Source organism: Centroberyx affinis, unplaced genomic scaffold (assembly GCF_046629955.1).
Source record: "Centroberyx affinis isolate AG114_WGS23_722 - 3 ecotype Tasmania unplaced genomic scaffold, CSIRO-AGI_Caff_v1 ptg000016l_1, whole genome shotgun sequence".
Classification (NCBI taxonomy): Eukaryota; Metazoa; Chordata; class Actinopteri; order Beryciformes; family Berycidae; genus Centroberyx; species Centroberyx affinis.
Genome location: NW_027278732.1, coordinates 115,745 through 137,758, shown reverse-complemented (window position 1 = coordinate 137,758; position 22,014 = coordinate 115,745). Strand labels below are relative to the sequence as shown.

At 47.1% G+C, this 22,014-nt stretch overlaps 1 protein-coding gene across 1 annotated transcript in view; it reads left to right on the top strand.

The window, feature by feature from the left end:
- The window catches only part of LOC139658718 (R3H domain-containing protein 1-like), a 44,618-nt gene that overhangs the window by 3,369 nt on the left and 19,235 nt on the right, over positions 1-22,014 (top strand). The window contains exons 2-13 of the mRNA XM_071536907.1: positions 6,395-6,552; positions 9,619-9,817; positions 13,606-13,623; positions 14,213-14,302; positions 17,594-17,723; positions 18,131-18,209; positions 18,373-18,432; positions 19,444-19,584; positions 20,096-20,204; positions 20,367-20,462; positions 20,900-20,925; positions 21,266-21,319. Of these exons, the coding sequence (XP_071393008.1) occupies positions 9,659-9,817; positions 13,606-13,623; positions 14,213-14,302; positions 17,594-17,723; positions 18,131-18,209; positions 18,373-18,432; positions 19,444-19,584; positions 20,096-20,204; positions 20,367-20,462; positions 20,900-20,925; positions 21,266-21,319 (962 nt within the window). The 5' untranslated portion in view covers positions 6,395-6,552; positions 9,619-9,658. The remainder of the gene's footprint in view (positions 1-6,394; positions 6,553-9,618; positions 9,818-13,605; positions 13,624-14,212; positions 14,303-17,593; positions 17,724-18,130; positions 18,210-18,372; positions 18,433-19,443; positions 19,585-20,095; positions 20,205-20,366; positions 20,463-20,899; positions 20,926-21,265; positions 21,320-22,014) is intronic.

The window sequence follows — 22,014 nt, the reverse complement described above, 5'->3', positions numbered from 1 at the left end:
TTCCTCATCTTCTCCTCCTCCTCTTGGTTCTCCTTCTCTCTATCCGATGTCCCTGGCTGCCCTTTCCCCCTTCTCCCAGAGCCCCCCCCCCCTTCCCCCTCAACCCCCCAACCCCTCCCCACCCCCACCATAGAGCAGAGTAGCTAATGAAGAGCCCCATTTAGCCGGTGACTTTGGTTCAGTCAGCGCTCCGTAGCGCCGGCCGGGCCTCGGCTGCCGTGACTGGCTGCTCAGCCGCTGACATCACGCAGGGGCCAGCTGTTGATTTGGCGCTGTCTCCAAGCCTGGCTGGCTTGATGGGTTGTGGCAGGTAGACTTGGTGCTCGCACAACCCTCTCCCTCCCTCCCTCTCTCTCACTCTCTCTCTCTCTCTCTCTGACACCCACACTCTCTCTCTCTCCCTCGCCCTCTCCCTAACACTCCCTCTCCCCGTCCTCCGCCTCGCACTCACACACAACTCGAGCGAGCGCGCAGGAGGCGGCAGGCAGCTGCTGAGGAGCGAGCCGGGAGGCGACTCCAGCCTCCCCCCCCCCCCTCTCTCCGGCGAACGGTGCCTCCTGTACAATGGAAACTAAGCGGTCGAGTAGCGGGGGAGATGGAGGGCAGCGCCAGGCAGGTAGGTGCCGCAGCCTCCAGCCACTTTGTCGGGGCTCGCGCACGCCTCTGCTGAATCCTCCTTTTACCTGGCTTCTTGTCTTTGTTTCTTGTACTTTTTACTTAGTCCGCTTCACAGACTTTCTTCTGTTCAGTTAATATTTGCCTTTGATGCTATTGATTTTCCTGTGGTAGGTTGTTTATTGCCACATAAGGCTGAACGCCTGTTCCATTCCGCGCTGTTTGACAACCAAGACGTAATGCCATGAGAAAATCTGTTGACACAGACGTCCGCTTTCCTCCTGCTTATATTACTGCATGGCGAGCGCGTATCCTGTCGTTTTCTTTGGCTTGTTAAACTGAGCGCAACATCCAATTCAGTGTACTGTCAGGGCTGTGTTGCTGTGTGAGGTGAGCCAGAGCGCCGTTATCGCCCAGCTAGTAACCAGCGCTGGCTCTGCTTTTCATCACTAGGATAATTAACCAAGATAAGCCAGTAAGAGGCTTCTCCTCTCCGCATTGTTCTCCAGCCAAGCTCATCCTCCGACTCCCCCGTTCCCCCCCTGTTTGTTCTGCAGGTGTTTTCCGCAAATGGACTTTTAATGACTCTGGCCGCCTGTAAGATATTGTTCTCTCACAAGGCTCCATAGACGTGTTGCGTGTTTAGTTTTTCTGTGTTTATTGTTTACCTTCTAATTGCCTAGATTGATATTCCCCGGAAGCTCTCCTCTGGGATGGGTAATGGATTACCTACATGCTCTGCTGTGGATTTAATTTATTAATGCCGGCTGGCTGCGTCTCTGCTGTACCGCGCCGCGCTTACGCGACCTGGAGGCAGAGCGAGCAGCGCAATTAGAGGCTCATTTGTGCCTGTTTATGTTTTTTTTTCTGCTAATTCAATCCGAGCTATTACAGGCAGTTCCTTAAACCGACTCTGCCTCAGTCGCCCCCGAAATTGAGGCAAGCGGTGTATGAAAGTGATATAATATCATAGGCTTCGCGCTAATCGCTTCTGGTCCAATTATATAGTTCCCCTGTCAGTGCTTCCCTTGCTTTGCAATTAGCAGAAATGGCTCGAAAATGGGAGATTAGTTACTCAGTTAAGCAAAACACTGAAATCAATTTTATCGCAGTGCCATGAGTCTGAACCGGCAGCAGTAACCTAATTAACTGTTTATTTGATGCCTGATTTTATTAGCCAGTGTGCCTGTCTGCAAGTCTTGCACTCTCCTGAATTTGGCTTTTTGTCTATTTGTTTGGCAGTCTGTAATTAATTGCGTAACCATAAATTGTTTCAAACTATTTTTTGTTTTTCCTGTGGTTGAAATATACAGTTACAAAGAAGAAAAGCTCTTTTTTTTTATTTATTTTTTTGGTCCATCACCATCACATCCCGGTGTAGCCCACAGACACGGCATCACCTTTTCTGTTTGTGTCTGTGCTTTCCCTTTTTGTCTTCCCGACGCTCCACTGACTGAGTCGAGCTATACTGTTTAGTATTCCACATCTCCTCAGACAGTATCCCGGCTGCGATGTGCCGCTCTCCACTGTTGCCGGGTTTTTTTTTTTATGTGACGCCGGCAAAAAAAAAAAAAAGCTCATCGGCGCCAAACAAAGCGTGAAATATTCTTTTAATGTGCAATGTGAGACGGCGTCCGGGGGGGATGCCGCCACTTTTCCTGCTCAGACGCTCGGAAATCATCGGCGTCTTCACTCCTCTTGATCACATAGAAGCGTCTGAAGGTGATGGGCTTTTTTAGACTCATCTGCTCCATTCTGCACTGTGGATGGAGTAGGAGAGAGAGACAGAGAGAGAGGGATGGGGATGGGGATGGGGATGGGGATGGGGGGGGGGGGGGTTCTTCACCTCCGGTTGAGCTGGTTACAGCCCAGACAAGAGCCCTGATCCGCGCAAAGCTGAGCAGAACAGAACGGAGCGGAGGTGTGGGAGGGAAAGGTCAGCCCTTTGGAAGGAGGTGTGTGTGTGTGTGTGTGTGAGGGAGGAAGAAAGAAAAGTGACTCTATTTGAGTGCGCTTCCCCGTGTGCGTGGGCCGCCCGCCGACGGGCCTCTCGTGCGCTTCGCAGTGATTGAGAAATTTCTCATTAGCTCGCCATCGAGCATAATTGTCTGCGAGAGCCGGTCCGCTAAGAGCCCGCCGTGTGATTAGCGGCGCTCGGTTTGACGGCCGCCCTTTTGACCCCCGCTGTGGGTTTTTCTCCAGAATTAATTTCCACCAAGGGGTATATGTGCAGAAGCCACCATGGGAGAGTGTGTGTGTGTGTGTTTTTAATTGTACGGCTGCTCAATTATCCCAATTCTTAGTCTTGATGATTTTGGGAACAATCAGATCTTTCATTAACACAACAGTTATTTTCAGCTATACTAAATGAAATGAAATGTTTCCATATTGCCAGTATTCTACACTATAATTTGCAAATGCACAGGATCAATTGTGTTCAGCACATACATGCATGTGTGTGCTTGCTGTGTGCAGGTTTGACGCGTCTGTGCGCTGTGTGTGTGTGTGTGTGTGTGTGTGTGTGTGTTGCTGCTGCTATGCCGTCGGGCATGGCGATAAAGGTGGTGTGAAGGGGCGGTGTGACAGTGAACGATGCCTGAGGGAGGCTCTTTAAGGTTGCTGCGCTCTGCGACTCCTCTGTAATACCAATGAACCGCTCCCAGTCAGCCACAGCACAACACCGGAGGACGCACAACTTCACTGCTGTGTGTGTGTGTGTGAGAGTGTGTGTGTGTGTGTTTTGTGGCGTCCGGGGTGGGGCTAGGTGCTTAATGGCGATGGGCGGTGTGTGTGTGCGCTTTGACAAGACCGTTTTTTGGGGGTTTTTTTTGCGTGTGTATTGTTTACGTGTCCCATTAACATGCATAAGATCACCTGTCTGTCTCTGGCAGCATACACACACACACACACACACACACACACACACACAGGCTCAGCGTGAAGTCCTGCAGCCAGCTCAGCCAGGCAGCGGCTGTGCTGTCCTCCCAGCAGCGCGAGTCATAAAAACCCGGAGCGCTCGCGGCCAGGCTCGGGCCACACCGCTGTCAGAGCAACTTTTTACACTCTGCGTATGTGTGTGTGTGTGTGTGTGTGAGCTGCAGGACTGGCGCTGAATCACCCAGCGAGCTTCTACATTTTGCATTTCAGCCATTTAGCTGGGCACTCTTATCCACAGTGACTTACAGCGAGCGCGACAGAATGAGCTTCAGCGCCTAGATCAGCACCGCTGCCAGCAACTAATAGGAGGGAGGGCAGAGGTTAGAGCCACAACACCTTGATAATACTCCTGTGACCCTGGAATTACCATGTAACAACGTGTTAGGTACATTAAAAAGAGATAAGAGCCAAGGAGCGAGGGAGAAGGGATTTTTTCTCTTACTTCAAGATAAGAGCATCTTGGAGCAAGTAGAGGCGGAAGATATGAGAGAGGGCAGAGGGTGATTCTGTTAGAGGTGGCCAACATAACAGATGAGCAGGCCATAAGCTCTATATGTTCACTAGGTGTATGTTAATGACATCAATATTAATCAATGGCTCCTGTCTTGTCCTGGGCCCTTCTCACTCAGATTGCTATTGTCATAGTCAGGTTTTTTCAAACCTTGGAAAAGCTATAGGCTGAGTCAGATGTCTTCCTAGTTAATTAGCGAATATGTCAATACGTCAGTTAGTAAGTCAATAATAGAAAGCCAACAGGTTTCAAGCTTCAAAACCTCCAATAATGCTAGAAGGAATGGGAATTTGCCTTTTCCTTCAGGTATCAGATAATGTAAGAATACAGTTTAACACACTGATAAAACAAAACTGACCAGGACCACTAAACAAGGCTCAATGGTTAGGTGTTCACTTAATAGAACCACCCACTTAAAACGATAAAGCAATAAAAAAAAATGAATGAAATCTAACCACAAGTATGCACTCATGGCATTTGCAAAGGCGCTTTGGATGAAACCGTCCACCAAATGGCCGACTGTTAAAAGGCATATGCTGACGGACAGAGGCCCGTCCCTCCCGCCCCGGCGTCTCTCCAGTCTGTGGCTCTGGCAGCGGCCCGAGGTGTCATGAGAAGGCAGATTATAAAGCGAGCGGGGATTCCACTTGACCTTTTTTTTTTTTTTTTTTTTTTTTTTTTTTTTTTTTTGGCCGGCACGCGGCGCGCGCCGAGGCCGCGGCGGGAGCGGGCGGCCAGGCCTTGGCACCGTTGGGTGCCAGAGTCAGCGTGGCGCCCTGCCCGCTCGCTGAGAGGGAGATTAGAAGGGGAGGAGGGGGGGGGGGGGGGGGAGGGGGGAGCGGGCCGGGGAGAAACGCCGGGAGACGATGAGAAACCCCGGGCAAGGGGTCAGCTATATGGCGGTTATTGCTTTGCTGAAAGAGAGCGTGCGTGCTCGGCATGCCTTTTCTGTATTAATAAAGTTAAAGAGGCATGGAATAATCTGGACTTTATCGACCTCTACTGGCGACCGGTAGGAACTGCAACGACATCGACAGGTTTCTGCCACGGTTTACGGTGGCCTGTACTGCAGTGGCTCTCAACGTGGGGTCCGGGGACCACCAGGGGTCCTTGAGGGGGTTCCATTTCAGCATGATTTAATTTACAAGAAGTTAACAGCATTAGATAATGTAGAAGGATGATTGTTTTGATCATAGTTTCACTGTTATCTCTCTACCTACAATACAGATAGTCATTCTGGATGAATTTGGGTTCTCAGATTTGGGTCAGAGAGAAAAAAATCTCATCAAATGGGGGTCCGTGGCCCTAATGTGGACTAAATTAGGGGTCCTTGATATGAAAAAGGTTGAGAATCACTGCTGTAATGGACAGAAATAATAATGTCACATTTTCACAATAGAGTGGAGTAAACTAAAGACTAAAGACTAATTGATTTACAACCCTATCAAACCCCCTCTGATCATTTTGTGCTATGGGACAGAAAAGATTCTTGCTTATTGCATTTTTAATAAAGTGAAATCATTGAAGTCTGCTCAATTAATCTGGAAAAAAAAATCCTGAAGTCTCAATAGTTGACTATTGCAATTTTGAAATCGGAGAAAGTTGTTTGCACTTATTAGCATTAGCTTCTATTTTTTTTTTCCACCTGTGTTTTGCAATATTTACCTAGAAAGAGACAATGTAGAAAAAGCTGTGTCAACGTTTATCACGGTTCATATTCCCCCCCCCCCCAAAAAAAAAAAAAAAAAATTCTCCGATATTGCGTCAATACTGCGCCGCCGGGTTCCTCAGATATCTCCGACCGGCGCTGAGTCGGGCGGGAAAATAGCGATTGTGCGCTAGGCGATTGTGAAATTGATGTGCCACCAAATGTCGGGAGGATTTTTCGGCGGAGAAAAAAAAAAAAAAAAACGCTATCTCCCCCTCGCCACTCTCTGAATTCCTAATGCCTGTTTTTTTTTACGAGGTTGGCAGGGGTGCCTTCTCCCGCTGCCTCCACCGCACTCCCATCTCTGCGCGCTCATCCATTATTTATGGCGCATAGGCACGCATAAGGCCCAGAAATACACACACACACACACACACACACACACACACACACACACACACACTGTCTCTTTCTCCAAGCCACACACTGCACACTTTTTTTTTTTGCTGTGACACCCGCACACATATTTTAAAGTCGCTGACATCCTGAATACTGTCAGTCCATGTGGCCCTCGGTGTCAGTCCCTCCCCCTGCGCCTGACCTTTGACCCCCCCTCACCCCTGACCCCCACCCACCACCCACCACCCCCCACCTAACCCCCTCCGGCTTTTCTCGGCTGGCAGGTCAGCGAGGGCCATGAGGGCGTCGGAGGCCCCGGTTGCCGTTCTGAGCGGCTGAAAGCAGACATGGGAAGAGACGAAGCCCCGGACGGCAACGGCAGTGCTGAGCCACATCGTCACCACCGGGCCGTATCCGAGCACCACCGGCTGAGCGGCACCAAGTAGGTTTGAGAGGGGGGGGGGGGGGGGGGGGGGGGGGGGGGGGGGGGACTTAATTTGCCACAGGGTTCCATAATGGATTTTTTTTCGAGAGCCAGGGAAAGTCAGGGAATGTGATAACTTCTCTGGGGAAATCAGGGAATATCAGGGAATCTGACAAATGGGTCACTTAGCACTTTACTATACAGCAGGATGTATTGTACAACTTGGCTCACACATTCATTGCATTAGATGTTTTTAGTCCAACTGTAGTGGAAACCAGACTGTTCGCACCTTTAGAAACACAACATCAACAAACCAGGAAGGAAGAACTTGGATATGGACATTGGCCTTTCCTTAGTGTGTAATGCATTAGAAATAATATGACTAGGTAATGTGAATAGGATGGGGTTTTAAAAGTCTTTCTTTTTCATAGACTTGCATGATCTTATTATTATTTTGTCCCCCCCCCCCCCCCAAGCATTTCCATAAGTTAACGCTGAGGACAAAATGATGATCCGCATTACTTATGCAGTCAAAAACATCAGGGATTCTGAAGAGGCACACAGCCGCTCTCACTTCAGCCAAGAGAGAGAGAGACGAGCCGGTGAAATTCATCCGCGTCAAAAAGTGCCGAGGCCAAATTTAGCCCCGGCCGCCCGAAGAGTCCCGTGAAAAAAACGCGGCTTCGGGAAGAATGAACGACCCGGCGAAGGGATAAAAGCGCTCTCCGTCACACGCCCCCGGCTTCTCAAAATATCTGTCCCAATATTGCAAAATCTTAAACGGCGTCGACTCGAGAGACTTCAGTCATCAAAATGTCAAGCCGCAAGACACTAAATATTCAAAGGCGGTGCGCGGGACTCCGGGGTATTAAGCTGTTTTGTTTTTTTCCCGCGGAATGTAAAAATAATGTAAAGCAGCCGCCGCTTTTTTTCGCCGAGACGCTGACAGGTTCATTGGAAATTCAACGTTTGACTCTCCCGGCGCCCGGCTAAACGGCTAGCTAACCGCTTAGCCGAAGCCGCGCGCCACAGCGAGGTTAGCGGCCCATTTGCCTGGCAGAAGGAGCTCAGGAGAGCGGCGGACCTCAGTGGAAGTCAATTACTCTGACAGAGAGGAATTGGATGCCACCGTTTTTTTTTTCGGAGAGCGGCGCCGGCTCGCTGCCTCAGCTCTTTCGGGACAGAGATAAACAATCGAGTTCCAGCCGGTCGGCGGGCAGATAGGGAAATGGCTCTGATCACTGCCGGGCAAATAGGCCGAGGCGACGTTGAAGGACTGGAACACACACACACACACACAGAGTCGCGTACACACTCCCACGCAGAGCACCATAAGTGTTGTCATGTGTGTATCCAGTTTTTTGATGTGCAAAGTGAATCTGATGAGCCCGTCTCTAATTAACCTATTAATCATAGCTCTCATGTACCAGATGTCTGCCCTCCCTTCTCGTGTGTGTGTGTGTGAGCATGTTTCACCGCATGGGGCCCGGCTGCGTAATTAGGGCGTATCAGCGGGATGAACTCGCACCATGACTTCAACATAGGGAGGTCATGGCATTACACAAATTCTTCCTGCAATGGACCATGGGCGTAAAAGCTCATCTTCCTGGATCAATGTGCGGTTGTCTCATTCTGAAATGGACGCCACTAAATGACCCAAGTTCCGGGTCCTTCTGCGGCTCGAGATCTGCGCCTTTGAGCCGTTTTTCGGGTGTGCTTCCGCTGGCGCACAGGTTTATTTCAGACTCCAGTGTCTTTGTCCTTCCCGGTGGTATGGCAGGAAAGCGGGACACGGGCTCGTCGCTTTTTCATGTCTTTCTGCTGAGGCGCTGCCTTTATGTACCACGGCGCCTGTAATTCAGCGCTTTGGACGACTGCACACAAAGATTGAATCGGAAACTTGCCCTTGGGACATTAATTGGATAAAAAACAATAAAATATGCATTACAAAATCTAAAATGATTTAGGCTGTTCCACATTTTTGCCTATAAAAATCGCTGATTTCTTAATATCGAAGAGAAGTTTTATTTGAAAGGATGAGTTCCTTGACAACTGCCTTCTACTCAACTCACTGACAAACCACTCTCCAGTTACATTGCTCATCGAACTGAAACTCTGCCTAAACAGTTGTTATGGTCACGTCCGTGCTTGGCACCCCTGATGCTGCACAGTCCATGGTACATATGTCTGGAAAGTCTGCAGCATAATGAAATCTGTCCTTGATGCGTTTTTGCGCATCAGTGTATATATCCTTTTAAGAACTCAACGGCAGGACACATCTTGATGGCTTAGATGTAGAAAGTCATCAAATTAGACAAAGTGCACATTTTTGCAGGAGGTTGCCTGTTGTAGCACTTGAGGCAAGGTCTGAATTGAGCCCATGGTCACTGGAAAATGTTTTTATTTCTTATTTATTCTCCTTTTATGTAGCCTATACAGTATGAGAAGTTTTGTTCCAAAATGAAGTCATTTGGAAATAAGGGCACCTACTCTTATAAACTGATTGAGAGCAAAAAATGACAGGAGATTTGTCACTTTTTATCATTATTGTTGCCAAGGCCGGTCCTCAGGACCCCGATACTGCTGGTTTTAATTCTCTCTGGCTAATAGGAACTGATTTAGACCTGGGACACCAGGTGAATGCAATTAACCACCTTGTAGGATAGAAAACCACTCTGGATCTTAAGGACCCAGATTGAGAACCACTCATTCATAGTCTATATTTTAGAGATTGTATGTCTTCAGGTAATGATTTTTATATATGCAAAAGGGCTACCATGAAGGCTAAACCTTCAGACATATATCTAAAGTGAATGGATGAAGACTCGAGTCCTTTTCTCAATGATGTGTCTTTATGTATCTACAAATAGAAATATTGGGGAATCTGTCTTTCTGTTGCATCGTAATGTTTCTTGACTGTGGCCTTGTCTGGTAGGCTGTGATGTAATAGCTATGATACAATGGTTAAATGTGTCTCTCTTCCACAGGGAGTTGTTTTTTGACTGTTTACCCAAGTGCATGTCTTTATTTCCTTTTCAATTTCTCAAAGAAAATTGTCCTTACGGATAAATTCTTGTCTTCCAGGTTCTCGGCATTTGCCAGCATCTCCCAGTAAGACTTTGCGATGAGAATGTCCGATACAGTTAACATAGAAACGATGAAGGTTTCCGAGGCTGCCGACACGGTGTCGTCTCCAAAAGACAACGCCACCAAGTCTGAGCTTTCTGAGCAGAGCCCGACCGACAGAGATGAACTCAGCAGCGACAATATGAAGGACATTGAGGTAAAGACTCTGCACAGCATGGACTTCTGTCACAACCTTGTGTTCAGGGTTGGGGGTCAGTCAGCTTTCAGTTCAATCAATTCAGAATATCAATCAAAATGACACTTCACTTAGTAATGATAGAACGTTGCTTCTAAATTATTTTGACATTAAATATAAGAACCACTGTGAAATGGATAGTCCTGGTCCTCAGTTTGGCTGAGTCATGTTGGAAGCCAATGTAAAATACCCAACATACACCTTTGAATGGATTCCAACAGTATAATTGTTAGCTGGAAATCTCCATTCTCCAATACTAGAACCATACTGCTCGGCAGAAGGATATCATAAAATTATTAGTATTATCATTGGTTAAAATACTTTTTTATTGAACATATAATAACATATAGTATGGGTATGGGTATGGGTATAGTATGGGCATGATTGAACACCTTCGTCCGTCCTGGTTCATTCCGCAACGGAAGAAGGAAAAACGGTTTCAGTTCCCTTTGAACTGTTCCTCAACCCTGCTCATAATCAGTGAGACCCAGGGTGAGCTGAGGTCGCTTGATGTCTCCCCAACATTTTGCATTTTTTTTTACATGCGAGGCAGTTCAGGAACAGTCAGCGTCAAACATCAGGTGCCCTGGGGATCTGCTGTCACCCCCGGCATTCAAGATGCTTCCCGACTGCTTCAGCAGGCAAAATTATTCCTGAAAAGTGTAATCCGCACAGACTGAAATAATATTGTGTGGATCTACTTTTCGTTGTTTGTCCAAGTGTTAGTAGTATGGTTTTTACCATGGCACAGTTGCCACAACGACAGTTAAATTCAGGTCAGTCAGTGAGTGTGGTAAAGATTATTTTACATCACAGACAGGTAGCGTAACTTTACTATATTCTCCATAGAGGAGATTAAAGCAGCTGATCCACTGAGGATTCAGAGAGCTGAGATCACTTTCAAATACACTGCTAATTAATTAAGTCAATATGTCACCGCTCCAAATGCGTCATAGAACTGTGCAGAATCTGTTAAACTAGGCTAAGTAAGAAGAAGAAAGTGGTGTTGACTGGTATGTGCTGACTGAGGTATTGTGCACTAAAAAAGTGAAAATGGTCTACCTGTGTGAAATGTCACTTCAAGTGCGGTCAAGGAAAAGAAAATCGAGGAAAGAAAAGGATTGTCCCTTTGGCCGCAGCCTAAAAATAGGATTCAGGCCAATCTGGCCTTGTGGATGGAGCCAGGGAGAGAGCGAAGGAGAGAGGGAGAGGGAGTCAGGCAGGCAGATAATCTGGAGCTCAAATCCTGGCTTATCTACCAACTTCCTGTGTCTATGTTACCCTGAGGAACAGAATGAGACCAGCATGGGGGGAGCTGCAGCGGAGACAGCAGAGGACACGGGGGGAAGAGGGAGGGAGGGAGAGACGAGTTCAGAGCGGGAGAGACATAAGATGGAGGGATCAAGGAGAGGAGAGACGGAAGCAGAAAGAACAAGAGGGATGAAGGTGTAGAGCAGTGAAGGAAAGAGAGCGGGAGGTAGGGAGGAGGTGGGGGAGAGAATGATTTCCCCTCTCTACTTGCTCTCTAAAAAAAATCCCTTCTAGTGCTGGTTCATGCTTCATGTGGAAACCGGGCACTTTTGGCCATGTTTGGGAGTCGTATGCCACCTGAAATGTGAAAGAACGTTCAGTTACACGAACGCGCTTCTCGCCCTGGATTGGCCAAACAAAGAAGAACCGGAACCACTGGACAATTCCGGCATTGTCTTGTGTTTTTTTCTTGTCGGGACATGTGGAGAGCTGAATTTCCCTACAGCGCCCCCACCATGCTGGACTTTCCAGGCACCTGATCGGCATGAGAAGCGCGAATAATGTCACGGTACGCCGATGACACCGCTGTGTTCATTCCAAGCCTAACCCTACTTTATTGGGGGTTTTGGTGAAAAAATGTTCTTGACTTCTTCTCAATTTCAACTCCAGCAAATGCCCCCTCACCTCACTTGACGCCGCCTAAAGCGAAGTTGCGCCCGTGTCCGTGTTCCGTTTGCCTCCATCCATCGACTGCGCCCCGCATTCGTAGGGTATCTTTCCCCTTCCCTCTTATTCTATGTCTTCTCCCAGCGTCCCCCCCCCCCCCTCGCGTAATTATTCTACGGTCACAGGAATGCCAAGATATGCTGACGGCGCTAAAGCCCCTGACCTTTTCCCGCTCCTTATTTTTGGCCGCTTGTAATTTTCAGGCGGTACAGGAATTGAAGCTTATTCTGCTGTCGTTCTGGATAAGGGCGCCGGTTAAATGGCTGAAATGTAAATTGTAGGAGAGATGGAAGGGGGGGAACGGGGGAGGGAGGAAAGCGTTGCGACAGAGGATGAGGGGTGGGGGGTGGAGTGGAATGGAGGGGAGGGGTGGGGGGGGAAGACTGGGTGACTTTGCCACCATCTGCCTCCAGCTCTCCGGCTCCGTCCTCTGCGGCAGGACAGGTGGCTGGTGGCCGCACCACTTCTGCTGACTTCAGCCCTTTTCCCTTTTTTTTTTTTTTCTTTTTTTTTTCCTCTCCCCCCCCCCACCACCTCTCTTTGCCATTCCTTTATCTCCTGCCGGCATTGTTCATTCCCCACCGGGGCCCCGCGCCGCTCAATTAGCTGGTCTAGTGGTGCGCTCGCGGTCCCAGCGCCCCCCTCCCCCCCCACCTCCCGCCCCCTCCTCCTCCACCACATCCATATTACCTGATGCAGGGAGAGGGGAGGGGAGGGGCGGGGCGGGGCGCAGGCGCCGGAGATGGGCCAACAGCAGTCCGTTTCAATTTTTTATTGGTGTTCTCTGGCCCCTCTAGCTCAGTGAGGGAGCAGGGGGGGTTGTCCTTTGATTTTTTAGAGGACAGGTGGGAAGGACGGAGGTGTGTGTGTGTGTGTGTGTGTGCATGTCGGGATTAGGAAGCAGAGGACTGGGCTCTGTTACGATTTGGACTGAAATGGCTCTCCCCCCTCCTCCCAATCCTTCCCCCTCCTCCTCTCACTCCTCTATGCGTGCTACTGAGAGACCTTCTGTTTATATGCACACACACACACACACACACACACACACACACACACACACACAAACACAGCCACTAGTGCGTGAAGCGCAGAGGCACCGAGCTGTCTCGCACACTGTCGGGGCGGCCGGTCTCCCCTCTGGTTTTTGCGCGTCCCACCTCGGCGCCCGGGTCTGATTCACATGACAGCTAAATGGAGCTGGGAGCCGCGCATAAAAACTGACCCGAATCCCTGTCAGCCCCAACGTCTGGCTTTTGTTTTCTGAAGTGTGTATGTGTGTGTATGTGTGTGTGTCTGTCTGTGAGAGGACAGGGTGCCACAGTGCAACCGCGTAGGTAGCATATGCTCCGGAAAAAAAACAGAATTTGTGTTCCCAGAAAACAGAGTGTGTTCACCTTGAGATTTGAGGTAGAGAAGGGAATTAATCAAAATCAATTATTTTCACAATTCACGCTGCTAAATTTCTGTTCTGTGCTGCTGAATTTTTTCAGCGTAGGAGCACAGGTCGCGGGGATTTTGTCTGTTGAGCAAAGAACGAGGGCATTATGGGGTGTTATGTGCATTTCTTAGTATGAATTGTTCTGAATTGCCCAAGCTCTAGGGCAGGCATGTACGAAATATAGGCCAGTCATATTTAATTCAACCTTCTCCAGACTTTTAAAGTAACAATCCTCTTTTTCTTTTTTTTTTTCTTCCCCACCCCGTCTTCTGTGGTTTGTTTGATTTTTTCGACACACCCTTTCCTGCACCCCCCCTCCCCAACCTGTGGACAGCCTGTGAAGCACTCTAAGGTATTGTACGCTTGACATGCATGTTGTGCAGGGATGCTACAATCTGTTTGATGTGTATTTGGATTGAGTTGGAGCTTGTGTTTTAGTTTTGCGGTTAAGAAATTGGTCCGCCCTAAGCATGCTGTCTCACTATATTGCTGCAGACAATGCTTCAGTTTACATATATAGGGAAAAACAACTAAATTACCACACTTGTGAATACATATTAATGTGAAATATTGCCATTATGTAAATGATCTTAGAGGCCTGGTGTGAATAGATATATAGTTTGGAATGGAAATGTTGATGTTCAGTAGGGAAAACATGACAAGCCCTAGGCCTATGTGATAGAAGCCTAGTCCATTTGTTATTTAAAATGGTCAGTCCATAGTCATCTTAGAATTGAAAGGCTTGGTCACTCTAAAATGTGAATCATGTCAATTGTATGATTTGCTTGCGAGATGTGATTGCGCTTGCTGGCTGTTTTGCTTTACTTTGGCTTTCTTTCGGGGCTTGTGTGATGATGTGTGATGATGTGGACGAAGCTGGTAGGAATGTGTAGTTGTGTGGTTTTAACTGTGCCCACCTCCCTGCCCCCCCCCCCCCCCAGTCCAACGCCAAGCTAAAGCTCGTGCGGAGCCTGGCAGTGTGCGAAGAGTCCCTTCCTCCCACTATACCTGAGCCGCCAGCAGCACCTCAGGTAAAAACCCTCCCCGTAGATACACACAAACTAGCTTATGTCACGGTACGATTCGATACGCAATATGGGGTTCACGATTCATAATATCAGTGGAGAGCTTGTGAAATTGTGATGGTCAGGCCGTCTCATTTGTGATTACTACAGCGAAATAAAATGTAGCTAATATCGCAATTCATTTTTCGGACCCAAGATACTGTCACATTTTTGTATTGCGATACATTGATTTTCGATATATCATCCCATCCCTAATAGTTTGAATGGGCTATGAGCGAAGGGCCTAATATGTGTCCTGTAAGTGTGTTTTTCCACTCAGCCCTTCCTCTCCATGTGAATCTATAGTCCCCTATTGTCATCTCACCATGCCCCATCTGACCAAGGTGGTGCTCTGACACCACAGCCTGATTCACTGGGCTACAGGCCAAACCTCCACAGCAGCGTCGCGCCGACCCGCGATCAGTTCTTCTTCCCAGTCGAGCCGGGCCGACCTCTGATCCCGGATCAGCGGCCTTGCTCTGACAGGCTTGATTAAATGCCTGGCTGCGGCGGGCTGATGAAAGCATCACATCATCAAAAGAGAAAGTATAGCGCTCCCACAGCAAGCAGCTCTTAGTTAGCTAAATCAACTCTTCCTTTACACTCTGTCTTCAGGCAAAGCCCCCCCTGTGATGAAACATTTTCTATTACATGCCACTCTGCACCGCTCCTGGCTCACGTGCAAACACACACACACACACACACACACACACACACGCAGGTATGTCTGTTCCAGGCCTTTCAGCCAGTCAGCACCGAGCCGCATAACCAGAGGGCGGTGTTATTCCCACAACAGTCTCGCTTCGTCTGCACTCACACGACGTCTTGTATTACCGCCATCAATCATGTCGGGGAAATTACAATTTCCGCACGTCAGCTACAGAGAGCCATGGAGCGCTCTAATTGAATACTCCTGATATTTCCCTGGCTACTGTTATTGGGGCCCGGAGTCGAGACTTCTCTGTGCGGAGCTCTACGCCTAGAGGGGCGAGGGTAAAGTGATAAACAAAGAAACAAGAAAAAAAAAACCACATTAGCGGAATACACATTGAGCGCTAAGCCTAGCCTATAGATTCCCATCCAAACCGCATGCTTTTACATTATCGGTGAAATCTAAACATCTGTTTTGCTCGCCTGTCCTGATGTTCGCCATGTCGTCAAATGGTTAAGAATTAAAGGAATAGTTCACCCAAAACATGAAAATTCTGTCATCATCTCCTCCCCCTCATGCCAGTTGAAACACAGGTGAAGTTTGTCCATATAACACACAGGGAGGTTGCCAGCACAACTCCATAACAGCCTTCTCCAAAACAACTGAAGTCAGTGGGGACCAGTTCTTCAGAGTTCCAAAAAGACCTACAGTATATTTACACCATCATTTAGTGCAAATCTTAACTACAGCTGACTGATTTGCAACAAATAATGGTGTATAGGTCTTTCTATTCACAGTGTGATTGTTTGGCTGTTTTTGTTTTGGAACTCTAAAGAACAGGTCCCCATTGACTTCAGTTGTTTTGGAGAAGGCTGCTACCAAGTTGTGCTGGCAACCTCCCTGTGTGTTATATAGACTAACAAATTTCACCTGTGTTTCATTTGGCATGAGGGCGAGTAGAGGATGACAGAATTTTCATTTTGGGGTGAACTATTCCTTTAAGAATTTTGTTATGCAAACAGACACATAGGGAGACTGGTAGCGTCACCAGCTGTAACCCATAAGCAGGCAGATGGACCATATGCGTCTATCAGCGATTCTTCTCAAAGCAGAGTGGGCTGTCCACCTCTTCCCAGCACCCCGCGAAAAAACATCTCCCCCTTTATACTGCATGCGTAGCTGTCACTTTCCCTGTTGTTAAGGGCCTCCGAATACAGGCTGCAGTCCTTGTCTTAGACTGACAGCGCGTTAATTAAATATTCGAGAGACCATCATTTTCTTCATAATTTCTCCTTCTTCTCGAGGTAAATGGATGTCAGGAAACAAATGAGGTGGCAGCTCGCAACAGCTGCACATCAGCCATGTGATGCGGAGGGTGGCATTAAGTAGAAAACATCGGCGCTTCTTGCCAGCAAATCCTCTGCTTTGGCACACACACACACACACACACAAAACTCACTGTCACTTATACAACAGCTCCGCAACACACACACACGAACCTACACTAATTTCTGCTTTCACTCAATCCCACTCAGTCAAATTAGTCAGTCAGGTTTCGCATTTACATTTTAGGCATTCAGCGGCCGCTTTTTATTCGGAGCGTTTTAAAAGGAGGGCGAAGTGAAGGGTGCAGTATCTTGCTACCTGTGACCTTTTGGTTATGGGAGCCACTGGGTCACCCTGCCACTCTGACTCCCTCGTCTCTCACTCAGTCACCCACTTTTTCAGACTCACACACACACACACACACACACACACACACACACAGACTCTCTGATGTTAGCTTTCCAGAGTTGTGTTTAATCCACTTATGCTGCTCTGGCAACGCCTCTTCGCTATTCAGCTCCCCTTTCAGCCTTTGTGGACTGCCTGAAAAGCAAATCAGATACTGCTCCGAGATGTGTGTGAGTGTGTGTGTGTGAAGTTCAGACAGACTAAGGCAAGAAGAACACGACCTGGGTAGACCAAGGCCATTTTTAATAGATCTCCCAAAAAAAAAACCCCACCAGACCCGTCTTCCAGCCAGACTGCAGCACGGTCGATTTTTTTAAAAGAATCTTTGCAGTCGGGGGGGGGGGGGGGGGGGGGGGGGATTAGAAGTAACTCCTCGTTCTGTTTAATTTTAAGGAACGAAATGTGCTGCGTTGTTTAATTTTGGGCTCAAATTCATGTATTATTCAGGTGCTTAATAAAAACAAGCTAATCTGGCAGATTAATTGCCATAGCGATTTGGAATTCACGGACGCGGGCGCATTATTATTGGCAAGGCTCGTCGGAGATGAAACGTTTTTTCAATGATAAATCAGGAGCGTTTTATTAAGAGTCTCTTACAGTGGCCTTGTTTGCCCATGTTATTCTCTAATTAACCTAGAACCTCGGGCGAGATCATAGAGAATTAAATGCCTCATACTTAACGCCGCCTTTCGAAATTAATGCCTGATGCGTCTTTGTCATTCATAACAGACCTAGGTCACCCAGAGCGTACAAAGCCCTTTTTAAAAACGCTGACACCGAGCGCGATTGAACTCGACTGGCGTGCGGTAACCGGCGGAAGCGGCCCGTACCTCCTGATTCAATCGTCGTCGTTTTTCCCCCCCTCCGCACAGGATGGGTTCCCTCTCCAGCCCTTCGAAAAGGAGGAGCGATCCGCGCAGGACCAAGGTGAGAAGGAGGACGGCGGCGACGACGACAAGGCGGACAAGCCGGAGAAAACGCCGAGAAAAATGCTGTCTAGAGGTGAGTGCGCCGGGAGTTCTCGCCCCCGCCTTTTTGAAATGTGATTAATTCGTCTCAGCCTCCGAGTTTCAACACCTGTACTGGTTCTTTTTTGTTTTCTCCCGTTGGATTTTGTGATTTGTACTTGAACGCCTTTGCCCGCTTCCTTTATTTTTTCCTCGATCTCTGTGTAAAGTGGATTGTGACAGCCCAGCTGGAAATCTACTCTGAGAATCATTTTTATTTGAATTTGATCCGATTTTTTGAGGGATGTAGAGGCACTTGCCTTTTATGAAGAGCTGGAGAGAGAGACATTAATCGAACAGATTTGTCATCGCAGTCGCAGCGGCTGAACTGAAATATATCCAGCAGCGGCCCAGCTTTCTTTAGATGATAAACAATACGACTTCTATCTCTCTCTCGGCTAGATTCCAGCCAAGACTACACAGACTCAACTGGCATCGATCTCCATGAGTTCCTGGTCAACACATTGAAGAGCAACCCCAGGTATGATGATACATGATCACTCAGCATTAATGATCTTCTTCCTCATGGCCTGAAAGATAAACACATCATAAATCGGTAACCATGCTCTGAAATGCTTAATAAGTACCAGGCCAACGTTAGGCAGAAAAAAACCTTTATATCATTTCTTGTACTTGCCTTTTAGGGATCGAATCATGCTGCTGAAGTTGGAACAGGACATCCTGGACTTCATCAGCAATAATGAGTAGAGATTTAGCACATCAGAATATTCATTAATATGTTAATGCGCATGATATGACCAGTGGTGTCCAGTCCCGTGCCATGGAAGAGTCCTTTCCAGCCAAACACCACAGCAGCTGATTTCACTGATCAGTTCCTCCTCCTCTAGTTGAAACCAGCAGCCATAGTTGTTTGTTTGGAGAGAAAACCTGCAGACTCTTGCATCAGACATCAAGTCGATCCTTGCGTCCTTGCGGAGAACGTTCTTCTTGGAGAAGCTTCTACAGTTCAAGATGGGGTTGTGCGCTCCATGTCAAGCGATCAGTTAAGAAGCACAGCTGTTCGTTTTCCCAACTGTTTCAACCGTGTCTGCGCTGTAGAGACTACGGCCGATTTTCAATTCCAAGAACGGCAAGTCGATACTCGCGTCCTTGCGGAGAACGTTCTTCCCGAGTCGTCTTGGGGAGAACGATCTTCTCATGAAAGCACACACGGACAAGCTTCCTTCCAGTTTGAGATGGACTGTGAGCTTCACATAGTGCGCGTGATTAATTAAGACGCACAGCTGTTAATTTCCCCAGCTGTTCACCAGACTGCAGCACTGCTCGCCGTTGTCGCAATGAATCTTGGGGCTTTCAGTTTGTTCTCGTCCGTCAAGTCTCCACCCGATGCATTCTCGATATTTTGAGGTTGGCAGGAAGGTAATTTCCGGGTTTTCTATCTGTCCTCCGTCCTGTCGTTCTTTTGTTTTAGAATCGTGCTTCGGCGGTTAGATATTATTGCGTATTGGTAATCAGCCAACAGCCCTGTTTGATGCGTCATTCTCGCAATGAATCTTGGGACCTCCCTCGTCGACCAAGTCACCATCCAATGCTCCTCGGGTGGCAAGTAAACCTCTGGGATCTTAAGCTGTCCTCCGTCCTAGTCTTCTTCTAGAGCCTTTAATGAATTCGCTGTCCCATCATATAGACCTGACGGCTTTAAGTCTTCACCCGGTCTCCCAGATCCTCACCACCCAAACCGTGTCTCCCTCCAGCAGCCAGAAGAGGAAGTTCCCGCCCATGACGTCCTACCACAGGATGCTGCTACACCGGGTGGCGGCCTACTTCGGCATGGACCACAACGTGGACCCGAGCGGGAAGTCAGTGGTCATCAATAAAACCACCAACACCAGAATGTGAGCTTCTCTTTGGTCCGTTCATGATTTCTGACTCACCTAAAGTCAGATTAGCCACGTTTTTAGGCTGAAATAAATCTGTATGGTGTGAATTCGTAGTATACTTCATAGTAGGTATTATCAACCTGATGGAAGTTATATGAAGTTAGGATCTTTTAATGAAAAAAAGCACAAATTAATGATTTTCTGAAAATATAATTTACTTGTGTTTATATTGGTGGTGTTTTACCTTATGATGATAACCAACTGGAGGTCCTAGTTTACCTGCCTCTTTATTTACCACTACATCACTGATTATACCTTGACTATACTATACCTCTATATTTGGCTAGTTGTCTGGTTGAACAGTGAAAGTGGAAAGTGGATGAATTTTGGAAACCGTCAGAACATCGAGATCAGTGGACGAATATGTTGGGTTTCCCGTCTCGGTTGTTGGTTAGCATATGTTGCTGTCAGCATCTGCCTCAAATTAAGCCGCCACTAAAATCTCTTGTAAATTCCCCGCCGACAGACCCGATCAGAAATTCTCCGAGCACATCAAGGATGACAGGGCTGACGATTTCCAGAAACGCTACATTCTCAAACGAGACAACTCCAGCTTTGATCGCGAAGACGGCACGGTAGGTGTTTTTCTTTTTTTTTCTTTTTTTCTCCTTCGCAAGCTGTCACTTTCATTTCTGACATGTTGGTAAGAGTGGGACAATCTGGCGTCCCTGACATAGCTGCTAAAGACGTGTGCGTGTGTGTGTGTGTTTGTGTGTGTGCACGTCTGTCCTTGGCAGATTCGGATGCGTCTGAAAGCTGACAAGAGGAGCAAATCAATGGAGGAGAGGGAGGAGGAGTACCAGCGAGCCAGAGACAGGATATTTGCGCATGATGTGAGAGCTGTTTGTATGGAGGGGTGTGTGCGTGTGTGCGTGTGTGTGTGTGTGTGGAGGGGGGGGGTGTTATGTTGCACAAATCTTTGTGTCATTCTTATTCATGTGCAAATTCAGTCGATTTTGTTGCTACCAATTACCAGCGCTGCCTTTATGAATGTCAATGGAATTTTGTTATGATTTTGATGCTCCTCATTGTAGAAAAGTCACATTTGTTATGATTTTGATTGATTTATTGATCGATTGTTACTTTATAAAGCCCTCAGAGCAAAATTCATAATGACACCAATAGCACATTTGTATAATAGACACAAAATGTAGCCTGCAGCATAGCAGGCAGCCTGCATAAGACGTGTTCCCAATGGCAAAAGGGACAAACAACACTGTGAATAATCTATACCACTATAATTGACTGTAATTTTCTTTTTCACCCACAGGGAGATCATTTCATTCTAGATAGAAGGTGAGTGTTAAAATGACACTGTGACGTACTGTATTAACTGTGAGTCTGCTGTATTTCTCATTGAGTAACAATTCCACTCCATAAAGATCCAAGATATCCAGTCAGAATAATATATTGCTACTTAATGCTCATTGGCCAAAGTACAAATGATTCCATCCTTTAGAATGTAACTATTTTATGTGAAAGCATCTAATAACTTTGATGATATTCAATCGTTTTTAGAGTTTTTACTTTCAGGCCAGCAATTAGGTTTTTGTCAAAGTAGGTGTCACATTGTTTCAAATGGTGGATATCTCATTTTGTCAGCATTATTATTCTGTATTACCTCCTCTCTCCCCAGGGCTCAGGATGAAGAAGCATGCATGAGCACCCAACAGAGGCGGCAGATCTTCAGGTGGGTCCGCCCTGTCACAGCTCACTCAGCTCTCTCTCTGCGGCTGTACCGCCGCCACAGAACCCTTTGAGTCTCGGTCTGTCTTGAGAACAGCACGCGCCGATCTGAGGATTTGTTTTTGCTTTTGGAGAAGGCGTCTGTTCAGTGGGATTTTCTGCCCAGCGTTCCTCATGTGGTAGAGCCAATTCGGACCAAATCTTGCAATCTGAACCTTAAAAACTGATTTTGAGACCTGAGCTTATATTGATCAAGCTTCTATACATGAACATACTGTATGTTTGGTAAGTAAAGATGCAGTCTTACTGATGCTAAATCTAGAAAATCTGACTGAAGTCTAAATGGAATACAGACTTGGGCCTATATGGATCAAATTTAAAGAATACCATATAAACTTCATTATTATTAACTGAATATGGTCTTACATGGTGTATACCTGTCGTTTATAAAATGTCTTAAATTGAGTTACCTAAATAAATGTCTTAAATGCAGACAAATATAGCATTTAGGTCATAAATACTATGTCAGAGGTATTAAAATAGTGTTTTCTTAGATTGCTACCCCTCCCGTGAGATGGGAGGGTTTCATTCCAAAATACTATCTATTGATTTTCGAAAAATGTTGCCACCTGAAAATGTGAAAAAAAATCTGAAAATATTTCAAAACCAAAGATGATTCTGTCCTCAAAAACAAAAAAC